Source organism: Babylonia areolata, chromosome 7 (genome assembly GCF_041734735.1).
Source record: "Babylonia areolata isolate BAREFJ2019XMU chromosome 7, ASM4173473v1, whole genome shotgun sequence".
NCBI classification, from domain to species: Eukaryota; Metazoa; Mollusca; class Gastropoda; order Neogastropoda; family Buccinidae; genus Babylonia; species Babylonia areolata.
Window position 1 is genome coordinate 43,277,026 of NC_134882.1, and position 17,899 is coordinate 43,294,924.

At 42.8% G+C, this 17,899-nt stretch overlaps 1 protein-coding gene across 1 annotated transcript in view; it reads left to right on the plus strand.

Annotated features, from left to right (window-relative positions):
• Positions 1-17,899, plus strand: part of LOC143283850 (uncharacterized) — a 42,354-nt gene that overhangs the window by 5,347 nt on the left and 19,108 nt on the right. Inside the window, exons 3-9 of the mRNA XM_076590227.1 lie at positions 937-1,088; positions 2,545-2,776; positions 4,268-4,471; positions 5,685-5,950; positions 8,172-8,409; positions 9,118-9,292; positions 11,303-11,482. Of these exons, the coding sequence (XP_076446342.1) occupies positions 937-1,088; positions 2,545-2,776; positions 4,268-4,471; positions 5,685-5,950; positions 8,172-8,409; positions 9,118-9,292; positions 11,303-11,482 (1,447 nt within the window). The remainder of the gene's footprint in view (positions 1-936; positions 1,089-2,544; positions 2,777-4,267; positions 4,472-5,684; positions 5,951-8,171; positions 8,410-9,117; positions 9,293-11,302; positions 11,483-17,899) is intronic.

Here is a 17,899-nt window from a genome sequence, read left to right on the forward strand (position 1 = left end):
CAGCGCTAATTCCTTGGTTAGAGATCAAACTCGCTAAGTGCTTAAGAAAATCACGGAGTCATTTGCACAACAGGCTGCCTACCTGAGTAGCGCCAACTGACAGCTGCAATTGGGCGCTCATCATTCGTTTCCTGTATCATTCAATCAGGTTTCAGTCACGTGCGCACCACACACACACACACACACACACACACACACACACACACGTATAACATTTTACGTGTATGACTGTTTTGTAAACCTACCTCACCAGGTAGGCAGCCATACTCCGTTTTATGGGATGCACATGCTGGGTATGCTCTTGTTTCCATAACCCATCGAACGCTGACACTGATGGACTACAGGATCTTTAAAGTATGTATTTGATCTGCGTGCGTGTGCACACACGAATGTGATTCAGGCACGGGAAAGATCGGAAGCATCTCCATTCTTAACGCCCCCCCCTCCCCCCCCCCCCCCCCTCATTCCCCCCTCATGGTGCAACGGGGATCCGTCCGATTCAGGAAACTCGGGCGAGAATCCAGCATTCCAATCATTTGACCACCGCACCCGTGTTTTACACACACACACACACACACACACACACACACACACACACACACACACAGAGCAAATCTTGAACTTTGGTCTGTAAAACATACGGAAGTATCCATATTTCTTTCCATGTTTCTTCCATTCAGTTTCGTTCCTAAGACGGAAAAACCATAAATTTGTTTGAATAACATTGTAATAATTATAATATACTCAAAATTTCTTCCTCTGTCAAGAGACGTAAAGAAGGCCAGTCAAAGAGTGGAGGGGAAGAAATGTACAGTATATATTATAATGCTATTAACCAATTTACAACTTGTTTCCGTCCTATAAAGGGAAAAGTACAGGAAGAACTGAGGATATTGCCAAACTCACACGTCGTTCTGTTACTTGTTTCCTCGCCAGGTGTCACCACCAAATGAGCACGTGCGCATCACCAGCCCCCCCTACCCCTGGTGGCAACGCTACCAACCCGTCAGCTACAAGCTAGTGTCCAGGGGAGGTAACGAAGCGGAGTTTAAAGACATGGTCCAACGATGTAACGCCGTGGGAGTCAGGTAGAACATAATCAGTGATGTCAAGTTTTCTTCTTCTTCTTTCATTTTTTTTTCTCTCTCTCTTTCAGGAGGTGTGAGCGTGGGTGGGGGGGAGGGGGGGGGGGAGTCGAGCGCTAAGCAGGGGTGCGTAGTGTGTGTGTGTGTGTGTGTGTGTGTGTGTGTGTGTGTGTGTGTGTGCATACATGCATACATACATACACACACTAAATATGTGACGGACGTTTCTACAGGTAGAAATGTGTACATTGTAGCATGAATTATAAACAAAACAAAACAAAACGAAAGTTAGAACAATACATGCAGCTGACAAACAGAAACTGAAAACGATACATGTGGTGGAGAGGAGAAAACGGGCCATCAGCTGGGGGAAAATGATGGGCTTTGCGTGGATGGTTGGTTTTTGTTGACTCACTTGTGTAAACAAAGTGAGTGTGTTTTAACCCTGTGTTCGGTTGTCTGTGTGTGTGTGTGTGTGTGTGTGTGTGTGTGTGTGTCTCTGTGTGTGTGTGTGTGTCCGTGGTAAACTTTAACATTGACATTTTCTCTGCAAATACTTTGTCAGTTGACACCAAATTTGGCATAAAAATAGGAAAAATTCAGTTCTTTGCAGTCATCTTGTTTAAAACAATATTGCACCTCTGGGATTGGCACAAAAAAAAAAGAAAAAAAGAAGCCTAATTATATGCAAACTGCATTTACTGTTATATTTATATTTTTTGTATTCTCTAAACTTGGCACTTTGACCTCTTATTCTGACACAGCAACAAGAGGAGTCATTATAATCATTTTTTGTTCAAACAGGAACTTCTTTTGCTAAGCATGGAATTTTTATTTATTTTGCAAATGTTTTGGTGCAGATAGTAAAAAAGGGAAATTACTCTGTAATTAATGCTAGGGGACTTAATTTATCACAAGTGAGTCTTGAAGGCCTTGCCTCTATTGGTTTGTTTTTTTTTGTTTGTTTTTTTTGTTTTGTTTTTTTTGCTTTTTTATTTTATTATTATTATTATTTTTTTTTTAGTGTGATCTGCTTTTTGGTGTGCGTTTTGTTGTGGAGAGGCTGTTTGCCGTGTATGTGTCTGTGGCGGGGTGTTGGTGAGTGTCCGTGCGTTCGTGTGCCTGAGTGCGTGTTGCAGGGATGCGTTTTCTAGAGGGCGTCATTGGTGGGTGGGTGGATGGGTGGGTGGTTTCCAATCTTCAGTTGTGTTGAACTTCCGTGTGTGGGTGGGTGGGGGTACCGGGTGGGGGTAGGGATGGAGGGGAGTATTGATGGGGAGGCGGGGAGTGGGGAATGAAATGCAAATGCGCTATATAGATGTAAATTATTATTGTTAGTTATTGTCATTATGCGCAGAGGTGTTCACGGGGACATTATTGACTGCCGTTACCATCACATCTTCTTCGTCTTTTTTGATTTTGTTGTTGTTGTTTTTAACTCCCCACCCCCCACCCCTAGAATCTACGCGGGTGTGGTGGTGAACCACATGGCGGGGTCAGAGTACAGCGGCAGGGGGTGGGGCGGGACCTCTTTTGACGGGGGGTCTCTCAGCTACCCCGGGGTGCCCTATTCCGCCGCCAACTTCAACCCCCGCTCAAAGTGCCCCTCCGGAGACGGCCACGTCAACAACTACGGGGACCCCAACAACGTCCGGAACTGTTACCTGTTGAGTCTGACTGACCTGGACCAGGTAGGCTGGCGGGCCTCGGACAGGTGGGCTGATGACGATGATGATGGTGGAGGTGGTGGTGGTGGTGATGATGGTGATGATGGTGGAGGTGGTGGTGGTGATGGTGATGATGGTGGAGGTGGTGGTGGTGATGGTGGAGGTGGTGGTGGTGGTGATGGTGGTGGTTGTGGTGGTGGTGATGATGGTGATGATGGTGCTGGTGGTGGTGATGGTGGTGGTTGTGGTGGTGGTGATGATGGTGATGGTTGTGGTGGTGGTGATGATGATGGTGGTGGTGGTGATGGTGGTGGTGGTGATGATGGTGGTGGAGGTAGTGATGGTGGTGGTGGTGGTGGTGATGATGATGGTGGTGGTGGTGGTGATGATGGTGGTGGAGGTAGTGGTGGTGGTGATGGTGATGATGGTGGTGGTGGTGGTGGTGATGATGATGGTGGTGGTTGTGGTGATGATGGTGGTGATGGTGGTGGTGGTGTTGGTGATGATGATCGTGGTGATAGTGGTGGTGGTGGTGGTGACAATGATGATGATGGTGATGATGGTGAGGGTGGGGGTGGTGATAATGGTGACGGTGGTGGTGATGATGGGTGATGGTGGTGGGGGTGGTGGTGGTGATGATGATGATGTTGTTGTTAATAATAATTATGGTGGTGATGATCATGATGATGGTGGTGATGATGATGATGATGGATGATGATGGTGATTATGATGATGATGATGGTGGTGGTGATGATAGTGATGATGGTGATGATGATTGTGGTGATGATGATGGTTACGATGGTGACGATGACAACGATGATGATGATGATATTGATGGTGATGGTGATGATCATGACGATGATGATGATGATGATGCTGATAATGATGACGATGATGATGATACTTATACAGCGCATATCCTCTGTCAGAGACCAAGTTGTAAGTGCTTTACAAACATGGGGTTATTTGCACAACAGGCTGCTTACCTGGGTAGAGCCGACTTACAGGTGTCATTGGGCACTCATCATTCATTTCCTGTGTCGTTATTCTCATCATTGTCATTGTCACCATCATCACCTTCATCACCATCCATCATCATCATCTCATCTACGCAGCGCCATTCCATGTACAGCATGCTCTACCGCGCTGTAGTCTACGATGTAAAACCCGACGTGTAAAAAATGCGTTTAGATATTAAAACGAAAACTCCTGTGTAACCCAGGACATCCAACCAAACATTCGAACACATGTTATACCCAGTACAACATACATCACAATACCCAAACGATGAGCTTGTCATATCACAATATTCAACACCAATATCACAATACTTCGCAATGCCCAATTAATGCACAGGTCAAATCACAATATCCCATATTCATACAGGTGGTGGACAGCTCACATGTAGACAGCATAACGACGACATTATAACAAAAGGCTGTAAAACGTTCATATAGCTTTATATGTGCACTCACCCCCTCCTCACCCCACCCCCACCCCCTCCACCCCTCCCAGAGCCAGGAGCACGTGCGGAAGATGATCGTGGGGTACTTTGACCACCTGCTGGACCTCGGGGTGGCTGGGTTCCGGGTGGACGCCTCCAAGCACATGTGGCCCCGGGACCTGGAGGCCATCCAAGCGGCCACCCGGGATACCCGCTTTGGCGGCAGGCCCTTCTACATGCACGAGGTGATCGACCAGAACGACGGGGCCATCAAGGTCAGTCAGGCCAGCAGCTGTGTCGTCGTACGCTAGATGATGATGATGATGATGAGGAGGAGGAGGAGGAGGAGAAGGATGATGATGGTTCGGCAATATCCACAATTCATCCCCTCATGACGGAATGAGCAGTGTTCACAAGGCGTGGACGTTCACTCCGCCAGTCACACACACAGGAGCGGAGGGGAAGAAATGTGGACATTGCCGATGATGATGATGATGATGATGATGATTATTATGAGCATTTTCGCCTTATCTTGAAAGTCAGCCCTAGGCGTTTACAAATAGAAAAGAAAGAAAAAAGAAATGAATATCAAAAAGGAAAAATTTAACACAAGATACAAAACATTATCAAATTATTCATATCCCCTCCCACACACGCATCCAAACACACACACGACACACACAAGCACGCGCGCGCGAACACACACAAATCATAGTACACAGTCATAAAACAATTGTACCCAATCAAAAATACAACCTACAAAGACTGAGGTACGTGTTCAGCTCTTTGTGGCAACCAGCAACAGACAGTATTCCTCTGCACCAGATGTTGATTTTATTTGTCAGTCATCAATTTGTGAAGATGAAAACTTTGTTTTTGATGTTTAACAGTTTCAGTTGTTGTTTTTCAGTTTCGGTTTCTCAGGGAGGCGTCAGTCCTTTCGGGCGAATCCATAATACGCTCTTGATTCTGCTGGACCAACAGCAGAACCCGATGCGCTTTGTGAGGCCTTGAGTTGCATGCCTGTATATATTTGTATGCCAATCACACTGGATTTCGTCTATAAGAAATTGCCAGATGGCAGCATTTATTTTGCAGTAGGTTCTTTTTCAGCACGCAAAGTGCGTGCTGCACACAGGGACATCGGTTTATCTGAGTGACCAGACGTTCAGTTTGATTTTCCGGTCGAACTTTGGAGAAAGGGCGAGATTTGGGCGTTCAGTGCTGTGGGAACAGTGTTTTGTTTTTTGGTGTGTGTGTGTGTGTGTGTGTGTGTTGAGGGAGGGGAGGTCTCTCCTCCGGTTGGGATTTCATTTGTTGCAATGGGAGATGGTCATCGCTGTCGTTTCTGTTGCTGTTATTTTTGTTGTAAAACGGGACCTTTAACATTGTTTAATGTTTCACCCCCCCACACCACCACCCCCACGCGCCCCCCCCCCCACACACACACACATACACATACCCTGACTCCCCCTACCCGGGGTGCAGGTGAACGAGTACTACAGCCTGGGACGGGTGACGGAGTTCCGCTACTGCCAAAAGATCACGGAGGGCGTCCATGACTTCGGCAGGCTGCGAGGCGTGGTGGACTACGGCTGGGGCATGGCCGACAACGACCACGCCCTCGTCTTCGTCGACAACCACGACAACCAGAGGGGCCACGGGGGCGGGGGTCGCATCACCACCCACGAAAGACCCCTCGACTACCGCCTGGCCACTGCCTTCACGCTGGCCTGGGACTACGGCTTTACCAGGTGAACTGTTGTGGCTTTACCAGGTGTTCTGTTGTGGTTGTTGTGGCTTTACCAGGTGCACTGTTGTGGTTGTTGTGGCTTTACCAGGTGAACTGTTGTGGTTGTTGTGGCTTTACCAGGTGAACTGTTGTTGTTGTTGTGGTAGATTGAGGGCCTGGGACTGCGGCTTTACCAGGTGTTCTGTCGTGGTTGTTGTGGCTTTACCAGGTGTTCTGTCGTGGTTGTTGTGGCTTTACCAGGTGAACTGTTGTGGTTGTTGTTGTGGTAGATTGGGGGCCTGGGACTGCGGCTTTACAAGGTGTTCTGTTGTGGTTGTTGTGGCTTTACCAGGTGAACTGTGGTCCTTGTGGCTTTACCAGGTGAACTGTTGTGGTTGTTGTGGCTTTACCAGGTGAACTGTTGTGGTTGTTGTTGTGGTAGATTGGGGGCCTGGGACTGCGGCTTTACCAGGTAAACTGTTGTGCTTGTTGTAGTAGGTTGAGGGCCTAGAACTTCGGCTTTACTAGTTGAACTGTTGTGGTTGTTGTGGCAGTTTCAGTTGTTCAGGTATTGGGACTTTGGGTTCACCATGTGAACTGTTGTCGTTGTTGTGGCTTTACCAGGTGAACTGTTGTCGTTGTTGTGGCTTTACCAGGTGAACTGTTGTCATTGTTGTGGCTTTACCAGGTGCACTGTTGTCGTTGTTGTGGCTTTACCAAGTGCACTGTTGTGGTTGTTGTGGCTTTACCAGGTGAACTGTTGTCGTTGTTGTGGCTTTACCAGGTGAACTGTTGTCGTTGTTGTGGCTTTACCAGGTGAACTGTTGTCGTTGTTGTGGCTTTACCAGGTGAACTGTTGTCGTTGTGGCTTTACCAGGTGAACTGTTGTGGTTGTTGTGGCTTTACCAGGTGAACTGTTGTGGTTGTTGTGGCTTTACCAGGTGAACTGTTGTTGTTGTGGCTTTACCAGGTGAACTGTTGTCGTTGTTGTGGCTTTACCAGGTGAACTGTTGTGGTTGTTGTGGCTTTACCAGGTGAACTGTTGTCATTGTTGTGGCTTTACCAGGTGAACTGTTGTCGTTGTTGTGGCTTTACCAGGTGAACTGTTGTCATTGTTGTGGCTTTACCAGGTGAACTGTTGTCGTTGTTGTGGCTTTACCAGGTGAACTGTTGTCATTGTTGTGGCTTTACCAGGTGAACTGTTGTCGTTGTTGTGGCTTTACCAGGTGCACTGTTGTCGTTGTTGTGGCTTTACCAGGTGCACTGTTGTCGTTGTTGTGGCTTTACCAGGTGCACTGTTGTCGTTGTTGTGGCTTTACCAGGTGAACTGTTGTCGTTGTTGTGGCTTTACCAGGTGAACTGTTGTCGTTGTTGTGGCTTTACCAGGTGAACAGTTGTCGTTGTTGTGGCGTTACCAGGTGAACAGTTGTCATTGTTGTGGCTTTACCAGGTGAACTGTTGTCGTTGTTGTGGCTTTAACAGGTGAACTGTTGTTGCGCGTTTAGTTGTTCAGGGACTGGGACTACATGTTTACCAGGTGAACTGTTGTTGTTGTTGAAGTTAATTCCCTTTCTTGGCGGTTTATGCATTTATATATGGACACGTGAAACCCGTTTTGATGAGACGAATTTTGACACAAGGGCAAAGCTTGTTAGCAGGGCTCAAGGAGTTGAAATGAATACACAACAGGGTGATGACCTTTAAACTGACCAGAGTGATGACCTTTAAACTGACCACCCTACAAAGTGACAACTTTTAAACTGACCGATGACCTTTAAACTGACCACACAACAGAGTGACGACCTTTAAACTGACCACACAACAGAGTGACAACCTTTAAACTGACCAATCACCTTTATTAACTGACCACACAACAGTGATGACCTTTGTACTGACTACACAACAGTGATGACCTTTGTACTGACCACACAACAGGGTGATGACCTTTGTACTGACCACACAAGAGTTTGGTGACCTTTGTACTGACCACACAACAGGGTGATGACCTTTGTACTGACCACACAACAGTGATGACCTTTGTACTGACCACACAACAGTGTGGTGACCATTGTACTGACCACACAACAGGGTGATGACCATTGTACTGACCACACAACAGGGTGATGACCATTGTACTGACCACACAACAGGGTGATGAGCTTTGTACTGACCACACAACAGGGTGATGACCATTGTACTGACCACACAACAGGGTGGTGACCCTTGTACTGACCACACAACAGGGTGATGAGCTCCTACGAGTTCGGCGACAACAGCGATCAGGGCCCCCCGCATCTCGCCGACTTCAGCACAGCAGATGTGCCGGTGGACGGGGCGGGGCAGTGCGGAGGGGGGTGGGTGTGTGAGCACCGCTGGCCCTCCATCCGAGGCATGGCGCTCTTCCGGAACCACGTGGCCGGCACGCCCGTGCTCAACTACTACAGCGGCAACGACGTGGTGGCTTTCTCCCGCGGGAACAAGGCCAGTTTGGGGAGGAGTTAAATGTGTTTGCGGTTTTCTGTTGTTGTTTTTTATCTTTAGTCTCTGTTGTTTCTCTCTCTCTCTCTCTCTCTTTCTTTTACCTTCTGGACAAAGAGTTCAGTTGAGTTTAGCGACTCACCAACAGAAGATATCTATACAGGATTCTTCAAGACACGGTGGAGGCGAAAAAGGTTGTCCATTCAACGGGAAATACGGGAGGTAATTTTGGATAACTGTGTGACAGGTCTTGGCGGAAGCATGGACTCATTGTTGGAATGCTTTCTGACTAATGGATTGATTGATGGATTTATATACTTATTTACTTGCTTTACTTTTTCCACTTGACTACTTTACGTATTCATGAGGCTGTTGTGTGTTGTTGTTTGGTTTTGCAGGCTGTATTTTCATTCCAGTTTCGCACACACATGCTGCTTTCCAAGTTGTTGCTTTCCTCAGACTGTCTGACTCTCTCTCTCTCTCTCTCTCTCTCCCACTCCACTCCCACCTACCACCTCCTGATGGTCTGTCCCTCCCATTCTGTCCTCAGTGGTCCTTCGCCAGGGGCAAGTGCGGCTTGGACCAGACATTCAATACATACCAACCCATACAATACAAATTACCCTACCACACTGTGCCACCCATCTTATTGAAACCAGTCACCCCAGACCCTTGCCGTATATAGCCGTCACCTCTGTCTTCAAACTACAGGGGTTCTTTGCCATGGGCAAGCGTGGCTTTGACCAGACGTTCCAGACAGGCCTGCCGGCCGGTCAGTACTGTGACCTCATCAGCAACTGTCAGCAGAAGGTCAGCGTGGACAGCAGTGGACAGGCGCACGTGCATCCCGCCAGTTCTGCTGACCCTGTCGTCGCTTTCATTGTGGGTCAGTGGGAAGGGGCTGTTGTTCTTGGTAATGTGCCGGGGAGGGGGTTGGGGGGGGGTGCGTTGTTGATTCTGCATGAAAATCGTATGATCGAAACGTCGATGTATATTCTGTTTGTGTTTGTACATTTTTACTGTTAAAAGTTTTGTAGTTAAAAGTTGAAAGGGTTAGGCATAAAGGTCCCATAACCTTTGTTTTATGGCCATCAGGACAGTGGATTCATATCCATTGCGTCTAGGTCTGGGTATAGGTAGGCGGGGCCCAATCCTCTTCAAGGTCCGCAGTTTTAATCTTCCCCAACCTTTCCCAAGGACATAACACCATGCCGAAACGGGACCTCGAACCCTGATCACTGGTGAACACTGGATCACAAGTCCAATGTCTGATAAACTCGGCCACTGCGCCTCCTTTTCTAGTTGAGTAAATATTCCACGTGAGAGCTGTTCGATCAATGGTTTCTTCACTGCAATGGAAAGTCATTTACAGCTTAGTCTTTTGTGAAGGACTATTACTCTGAAATTAGGTGGCAAAACTGCACTGGCTCTTAGTGCTGCAGCCTTGGGGGGACTGGTTGGCCTTTAGGAACCATCCCAATGCTGACTGTCCTAAAACCCTCTTGGCCGAGAGAGTGAGGATGCAACTTAGGCAAGACACAGTCCACTATAATCAGATTCTAACCCAGATAGTTGGGACAGCAGTTGCCTCTTCTGCTGTTCTTGTGGTCATAGTCGGGCACGACTGACTGTCATACAAGATTCAAATATTCCATGTAACTAAACAGACACCAATCTCTTGCTGCCATGAGTTCTTTTTACATCAGTACGAAACATGCAGACCTGGGATAATCCACTCCTCAACAGCCGTCACGTTAAAATTGAAGTGCAACGTGTTAGCATAGTGTAAGCTTTAAATTTGTTGATACTCTTTTTGCTTTTGTTGTTTGCTTTGTAATCAAGTGTACTGTTGAACACTTCAAGATTGTTCCTACCAATCGTCTCCCCTGAAGAAGAAGAAGAGCAACAACAAGATACTACTACTACTGATAATTATTATAATAATAATAATAATAATAATAATAATAATAAGAAGAAGAAGAAGAAGAAGAAGAACAAAAACAACAACAACAACTGATCATAAGAAGGAGAAGAAATGTACTAACACAGCACTTATATCGTGCGGAAACAAATCAAGGCGCTTTCTCACCTAACTTCCACACACATCCATTACTCTGAACCAAAGGGACGAAAAAGACTTGACTTCCGTTCGTCGGACGGTGCGGACGTTTTCCGACCAGCTCTCCCGTCCACCAACTTTGCTCACTGCAGAGATGTGAACTTAGCAGTTTTCACGAGAAAAAGTGCTGAGCCTTATGTGACTTGAGCTTTCCGTTCTTTCTTTCTTTTCTTTCTTTTTTTTTCTTTTTACTACTATTTTTCTTTCCTTTTGAAAATATGCAGCGGTAGCAGTCAGCGCAATGAGCACCTCTGTGTCAAAATATTTTGGAAAGACTGGCAGCAAGAAGACACAGGAGAGTTCTTCTTCACTGTGTGAAAGCCCGGAGACGAGAGAGACAAGGCAAAGCAAGAAGAAACAAGTGAGTGATAACAGTATACATGAAGATAAAGACATGGCTCTTTATGTTAAATTAGAAGAAATCAACAAAAAGCTAGAAATGTTAATGGATACCCAGAAAGACGTTAAACAAATACGTGACGATATGGACAAACTGGCAGCAAATCTAACTGAACAGATAGACTGGTTAAAAAGTGTTATCTTCGAACTTCAGAAAGATAAGGACAAATTAAACACAGACGTAAAAAAATTAAAAGATGAAAACTTTAGCCTGCGTGGTCCACTGGAACAGCAAAAGACTGAGATAAAGAACTATAGGTGGGCACAGAATGACCTGGAACAACACGGTCGTATGTGGAACGTGCGTGTTTTTGGTGTCAAGGAAGAAACTCAGGGAAAAGGCGAAAGTGTTGAAGACTGTGTAAAAAAAATGTACAGAGATCTTTACCAACAAGGTGGGTGTTTCGGTGGATGCAGAGGACATAGAAATGGCTCACCGCTCAGGTCGTCCTGGAACTGGCAAACCACGCCCCATCTTGGTGAGGTTCTACTCTCGGCAAAAAAAGAAAAGTGTGCTAGAGAACCGGAGAAAGTTGAAACAGAGTGGGATATCGATTGGTGAGGACTTAACCAAACTGAATTATAACCTACTAATGAACGCACAAAAACACTCTGCAACTCTTTCTGCGTGGACATCGAATGGAAAAATATTAGTGAAATTAAAAAATGGCAAAATATCTAAAGTTGACATCAACATGAATTTGGAAGACACTTTCAAAAAAGAGATGATAGGAGGTGCTCATTAAAAACAAATTGGATAACGTAAGGAATCATGTTAGAATTGTTTGCTGTGATTGTCTTTTCACTTTTTGATGCCTTTCATTCATCTCTCTCTCTCTCTCTCTCTCTCTCTCTCTCTCTCTCTCTCTCTCTCTCTCTCTCTCTCTCTCTCTCTCTCTCTCTCTCTTTTTCCCTTTTCTTAATCAAAAAAGGGGGAAGAAAATTCTTTTGAGATTTTGATCTTCTGATCCAATGCGTCAGGATGTCCATGTAAGCCCCCTTGTGCTCAATGCCCAATCATAATTCGGTAAAATACCCTCTCGTATCCCCTTAACCTTTCTACAATTCCCATTTTCTTTAATCATAGTGTAATGAATTTAATACAATTTTTCTCTTTCTTTCGTGATTTGCGTTTTGTGTTTTTGCAAACTTTATTGCCTGGAACAAAATGACGACGCATTTTTGAGGTTGTTAATGATGTTGTTTACACTGGGAGAGGAAAGAGTTAAAAATGAGACGGGAAGGATGGGGGTGTCGGGATTTTATCTACATGTGTTCATATTTTGCCAGAAACATGCACTTCTTGACATTTCCACAAATATCCTGGTTTACACACATACGCACACACAATCATCTCACTCACATACATACATGCACACGCACGCACGCACACATATTCACAAGAGCGCACACTCACACACACACACGCACACAGGAATAATATTGCTCATCCAAACAACCTAACCCTTGTGTTGAATGTTGATACAACTGTTTTCTTCATGGTCAAAAGCAGATAACGGAGGTTGATATTGGAGAACTACACAGAGCCCGTGTAATAATGTCGGTGACTTTGAAATGTTTTTGATGTTTTTGATGCGTATTTGTGGTTGATGTATAAAACAATGAAAGTAAATGAAACGCTTCAATGCCTGCGATGTTACAGCTATAGTGATATTGTATCGTGACGCGGTGACATTGTCACAACTATATATGCACTGTTCAAAGTGGGATGGATGTTGTTCACTGGAACCCCTCAATCCTGTTATTAATACCTCTTGATTTTCTTATTTATTTACTGTAAACAGTCTCATTACAGTTTCATTACTCATTGTACATTATTTTTATTTTTCATGAGATATTCAAAAAGTGACATTTTAAACAGATGAAAAATGTCCGAAAACATTCGAGGGTAACAGATCAGAGAGTGAATTTGTCGAAATATCAAAAACAACAACAAAAGAGAACAAACAAAAGGAAAAAAAAACTATTTTCTTTTCTGTGCCGGGCAGATATGGAATATTAGATAACAGAGCTAAAACCTAAGCTTTCATTGAAATGTAAGAAGGAATTGCAATCACGATTTATCTCTAGTCCAACACACACACACACACACACACACACACACACACACACACACACACACACATATGAGTGCGTGCACGCACGCACATGCATAAGCACACACACACGCACGCGCACACACACGCGCACGCACACACAAACACAGAGTTTTGATTTTTCTTTCTTTGATGTGTGTGTATTTGATTGGGGAGGGATGCAGTGTGATTTGAAATGCAGAGCAGACCTCCGGGCCGCTCCTCCCTACAGGAAGTGGTTTTATTTGCTGTTTTTGAAATGTGTGATAAAAGTAATATGTTGGTGGTGGTTTTGTTGTTGTTGTTGTTGTAGTTGTAGTTTTGTATCTTTTTGTTTTTTCCCCCAGATATTTGTTTCTGGGTAAATATTATTTTAAAGTGACATCTTTAAATCGACATACAACATTCTGATTTCTTTCCAATTTAGATTGTTGACATTGGGTGTTGTTTTGACCCACTTGTTTTCTGAGTGTAAAGATTATTGCTTCACTCCTCGTCTGAGATATGTGATTGGCCGGCTGACATTTTTACTGTCTAGTCTAGCGTGCCAGAGTTATGAATGTTTTTGTCTGTGAAGTTGTACCTGCGTTACAGTTATTTTCATTATCATTATGAGTGGTCAGATTTAAGGACATGTCAACAGATAGAAATGTATGAAAATGTACACCCGCGCCTGCCATGTGCAACACGGGTAAACAGAGAACACGTGATTTTTGTTGTTGTTGTTGTTGTTGTTGTTTTTTTGTTGTTGTTGTTTTTTCACAGCTAAATGGGTTTGTGAACAGATCAATCCTTTTTTTCTTTTTTTTTTCTGTTTTGTTTTTGGTTTTTTGTTCTTTTCTGCAACACACCCACACACCTACACACCTACACACACACACACACACACACACACACACACACACACACACACACACACACACGCACGCACGCACGCACGCACTCACTCACTCACCCACCCATGCACACACAGCCATACATGCTTCTCCCGCGCGCGCGCGCGCGCGCGCACACACACACACACACACACACACACACACACTGCACACACACAAATTAATATTTGCATCCAACCCTTCAGGAACGCGCGCATTTTAATAACACGTAGCAAGTGCAGTCATAGCAATACTAAAATATGTGCTCCTCCATTGCTTCACTTGGTAAACTATTCGATGTCAACAATGCCAAGATTCAAACTTAAGGGGGAAGTGGGGTGTCTTGGTGTTTTGATTTTTCTTTCTTTGATGTGTGTATTCTTTGATTGGGGAGGGATGCAGTATGATTTGAAATGCAGAACAGACCTCCGGGCCGCTCATCCCTACAGGAAGTGGTTTCATTTGCTGTTTTTGAAATGTGTGATAAAAGTAATATGGTGGTGGTGGTTTTGTTGTTGTGGCTGTTTTTTTCTTATTTCCCCCAGATATTTGTAAAACGCACACACTCACTCACCCAAGCACATCCACCCATACACAATTCCTCACTTGTTCGCACACGTGTGCACGCGCGTGCGCGCGCGCGCGCGCGCGCGCACACACACACACACACACACACACATACACACACGCACGCATCCATGTGTGTGTGTGTGTGTGTGTGTTTGTTTGTGTTTTTGTTTGTTTGTTTGTTTGTTTGTTTGTTGGTTCTTGTTTTTTTGTTGTTGTTGTTTTTCCAAAGACAGGTTGAGGTGTTTAGATGATGAAAAAAAAAGGTAAGGGGAAAAGGAATTTTTTTTTTTTTTTTAATTGTGCATGAAGTCCCCCCCCCGCCCCCCCCGTGAGTTTTGCCTGAAGGTCAAGGTCAGAGGCATGTCAGGATGAACAGTGAACATGGTTTGTGCCCAGCTGGATGGATAAAGGACAGTTTGATGGAACTTGTTTCGGTTCCCTGCACGCCCACACCTACACACACACACATCTCCCTTCCTCATCCCTACCCAACCCCGGTCCCCCACACACATACATACAAGCAAACCTCTTTTATTTTTATTTTTTAAATTTTATTTATCTATTTATTTATATATGTACCTTTTTTGTGGTTAGCTCCTGTCCATGCTTTAAAAGAATATTGTTCAAAAAATTATGGATTGCAATTTTTGCTCGAGAGCGAAAGTCCAGATTATCAGCCTTTTTGATTGTTTTTCTTTTTTTTCTTTCAGTACTCAGTGTTAGTGCTGTATTGTTTTGTTTTTGTTTTATATGTATGTGTATTTTCTGTGGAACATTATATACGTGTAATAACCATTCTGTTCTTTGTTTATTTTTATGTTTGACTTTGAACCATTCTTTTCTTTTTTTATTTTTATGTTCGATTTTGATAAAAACAGACAGGGTTTATCAGATCATGTACAGAGGGGTAGATATGAAATCTTTAGACTATAATTAATGTCTAGTCTTTCAATAATTTCAGCTAATGTTCAGGGCCTAGGTGACTTTCAAAAAAGACGTGATGTCTTTCAGTTTCTTAGACAAAAAAATATGTCAATATATTTCTTGCAAGATACCCACTTTGTAAGTAAACAAGAGAGACAGATAAGAGCTGAATGGGGATATGAATGCTTTTTTGCATCATATACATCACAATCAAGAGGCGTAGCAATTCTGTTTAATAATAATTTTGATTTCAAAGTAAAAAATATAATTAAGGATGTTCATGGGAACTATCTGATCATATCAATTCAAACTATGGAAAGAGATATCGCACTGGTAAATATTTATGGTCCGAATAGGGATAATCCTCAGTTTTATGTAGAATTAAGTAATAAGGTTAAAGAACTGGAATCCGAAATAATAGTAATTGGAGGGGACTGGAATCTAGTTTTGAATCCACCATTAGATTACAGTAATTACAAACATGTTAACAATCCTAAGGCACAAACAGAAGTTATTAAATTGACAGGTGATCTAGAACTGGTAGATATATGGCGGGAAATAAACCCAGAAATACATAGATTTACATGGAGAAGATTAAATCCACTGCAGCAAGCTAGATTAGACTTCTTCTTAATATCCGAAAATTCACTAGCTAATGTAAAAGATGTAGACATTTTGTTCGGTTATAGGAGTGATCATTCTTTTATTTCATTAAAGTTTGAGTTTAGAAAAGATACTCGGTCAAGGAATTTTTGGAAATTCAACTCATCACTTTTAAAAGATAAAGAATATGTAGATATGATAAATAATACAATTGAAAACATAAAAGAACAGTATGCTGCACTAGTATATAATAGATCAGAAATATGTAATATTCCCATAGAACATTTACAATTTACCATATCGGATCAGTTATTCTTAGATACCTTGATAATGGAAATAAGGAAAAAATCAATAGAGTATAGTTCTAGAAAGAAGAAAAAGGACACACAAACAGAAAAGCAACTTGAAGAAGAAATTACAAGCTTAGAAAGTAAAAGTTGTAAATCTGAGGAAGATTTACAGCAAATACAAGAGAAGAAGAATAGTTTAATTACACTAAGAAAAACTAAAATACAAGGAATATTGTTAAGAAGCAAAGCTAGATGGGCAGCGGAAGGAGAAAAGGTATCAAAATATTTTTGTAACCTTGAAAAGAGACATTATGTTAGCAAACAAATGTTTAAAATAGTATCTAAGAATGGTAGAAATTTAGATAAGATAGAAGATATGCTGCAAGAAACGAAAGAGTATTACAACAAATTGTATGAGGAGCAGGAAGTAAAAGACATTAAGTTAGAAAAGTACGTTAATAATTCGCCTAAACTAACAGAGACAGAAGCCAACTCGATAGAAGGTAAATTAACTTTGAAAGAGGCATCACTAGCACTAAAAAATATGAAAAATGGTAAAAGCCCAGGAACAGATGGAATGACAGTTGATTTCTTCAAATTTTTCTGGAAACAGATAGGTGGTATTGTTGTACGATCTTTAAATGAAGGGTTTGAGAAAAAAGAGATGTCCATTACACAGAGAGAAGGTATCATAATTTGCCTACCAAAAGGAGATAAACCCAGAGAATATCTTAAAAACTGGCGTCCAATATCACTGTTAAACGTAACTTATAAAATTGGCTCTACCTGCATCGCAAATAGAATGAAAACAGTCTTGGATAAACTTATTAATGAAGATCAAACGGGTTTTGTATCTGGCAGATATATAGGAGATAATCTAAGGCTTATTTATGATATAATCTATTACTTGAAGGAAAAAAATCTACCAGGACTATTAGTTTCAATAGACTTTGAAAAGGCTTTTGATTCAGTTAGTTGGAAATATATGCATAAAGTTTTAAAACATTTGGGTTTTGGTGAGGATATTCGTAGATGGGTAAAAGCGTTCTACACCAATATGAAATCCTCAATAGTAGTTAATGGTAAAGTATCTACAAGTATACAGATTGAACGAGGCTGTAGACAGGGAGACCCACTCTCGCCATATTTGTTTATTTTGTGCGCAGAGATAATGGCTTGCAAAATTCGTCAAAATACAAACATAAAAGGTATTAAGATATCAGAGGTAGAATTTAAGATTAGCCAGTTTGCTGATGATACGTCTTATTTTTTAGAGGGTGACAAAAAATCATATGGAGAACTGTTCAAAGAACTAGAAGATTTTGAAACAGTCTCGGGACTTAAATTAAATCACGAAAAAACATGCAATGTATGGCTGGGAAATAAGCGTAATTGTGATACAGTTTATTTATCAAATTTGAAAATGAATTGGAATCCACCACAGTTTAAAATCCTTGGGCTCTGGTTTACTAATGATTTAAGTAATATAATAGATTTAAATATAACTGATAAGTTCAATGAAACAAAAAAACTGTTTAACGTGTGGATAAAAAGACCAATTACACCTCTAGGAAGAGTAGCTGTCCTTAAGTCGATTATCTTGTCAAAATTAATTTA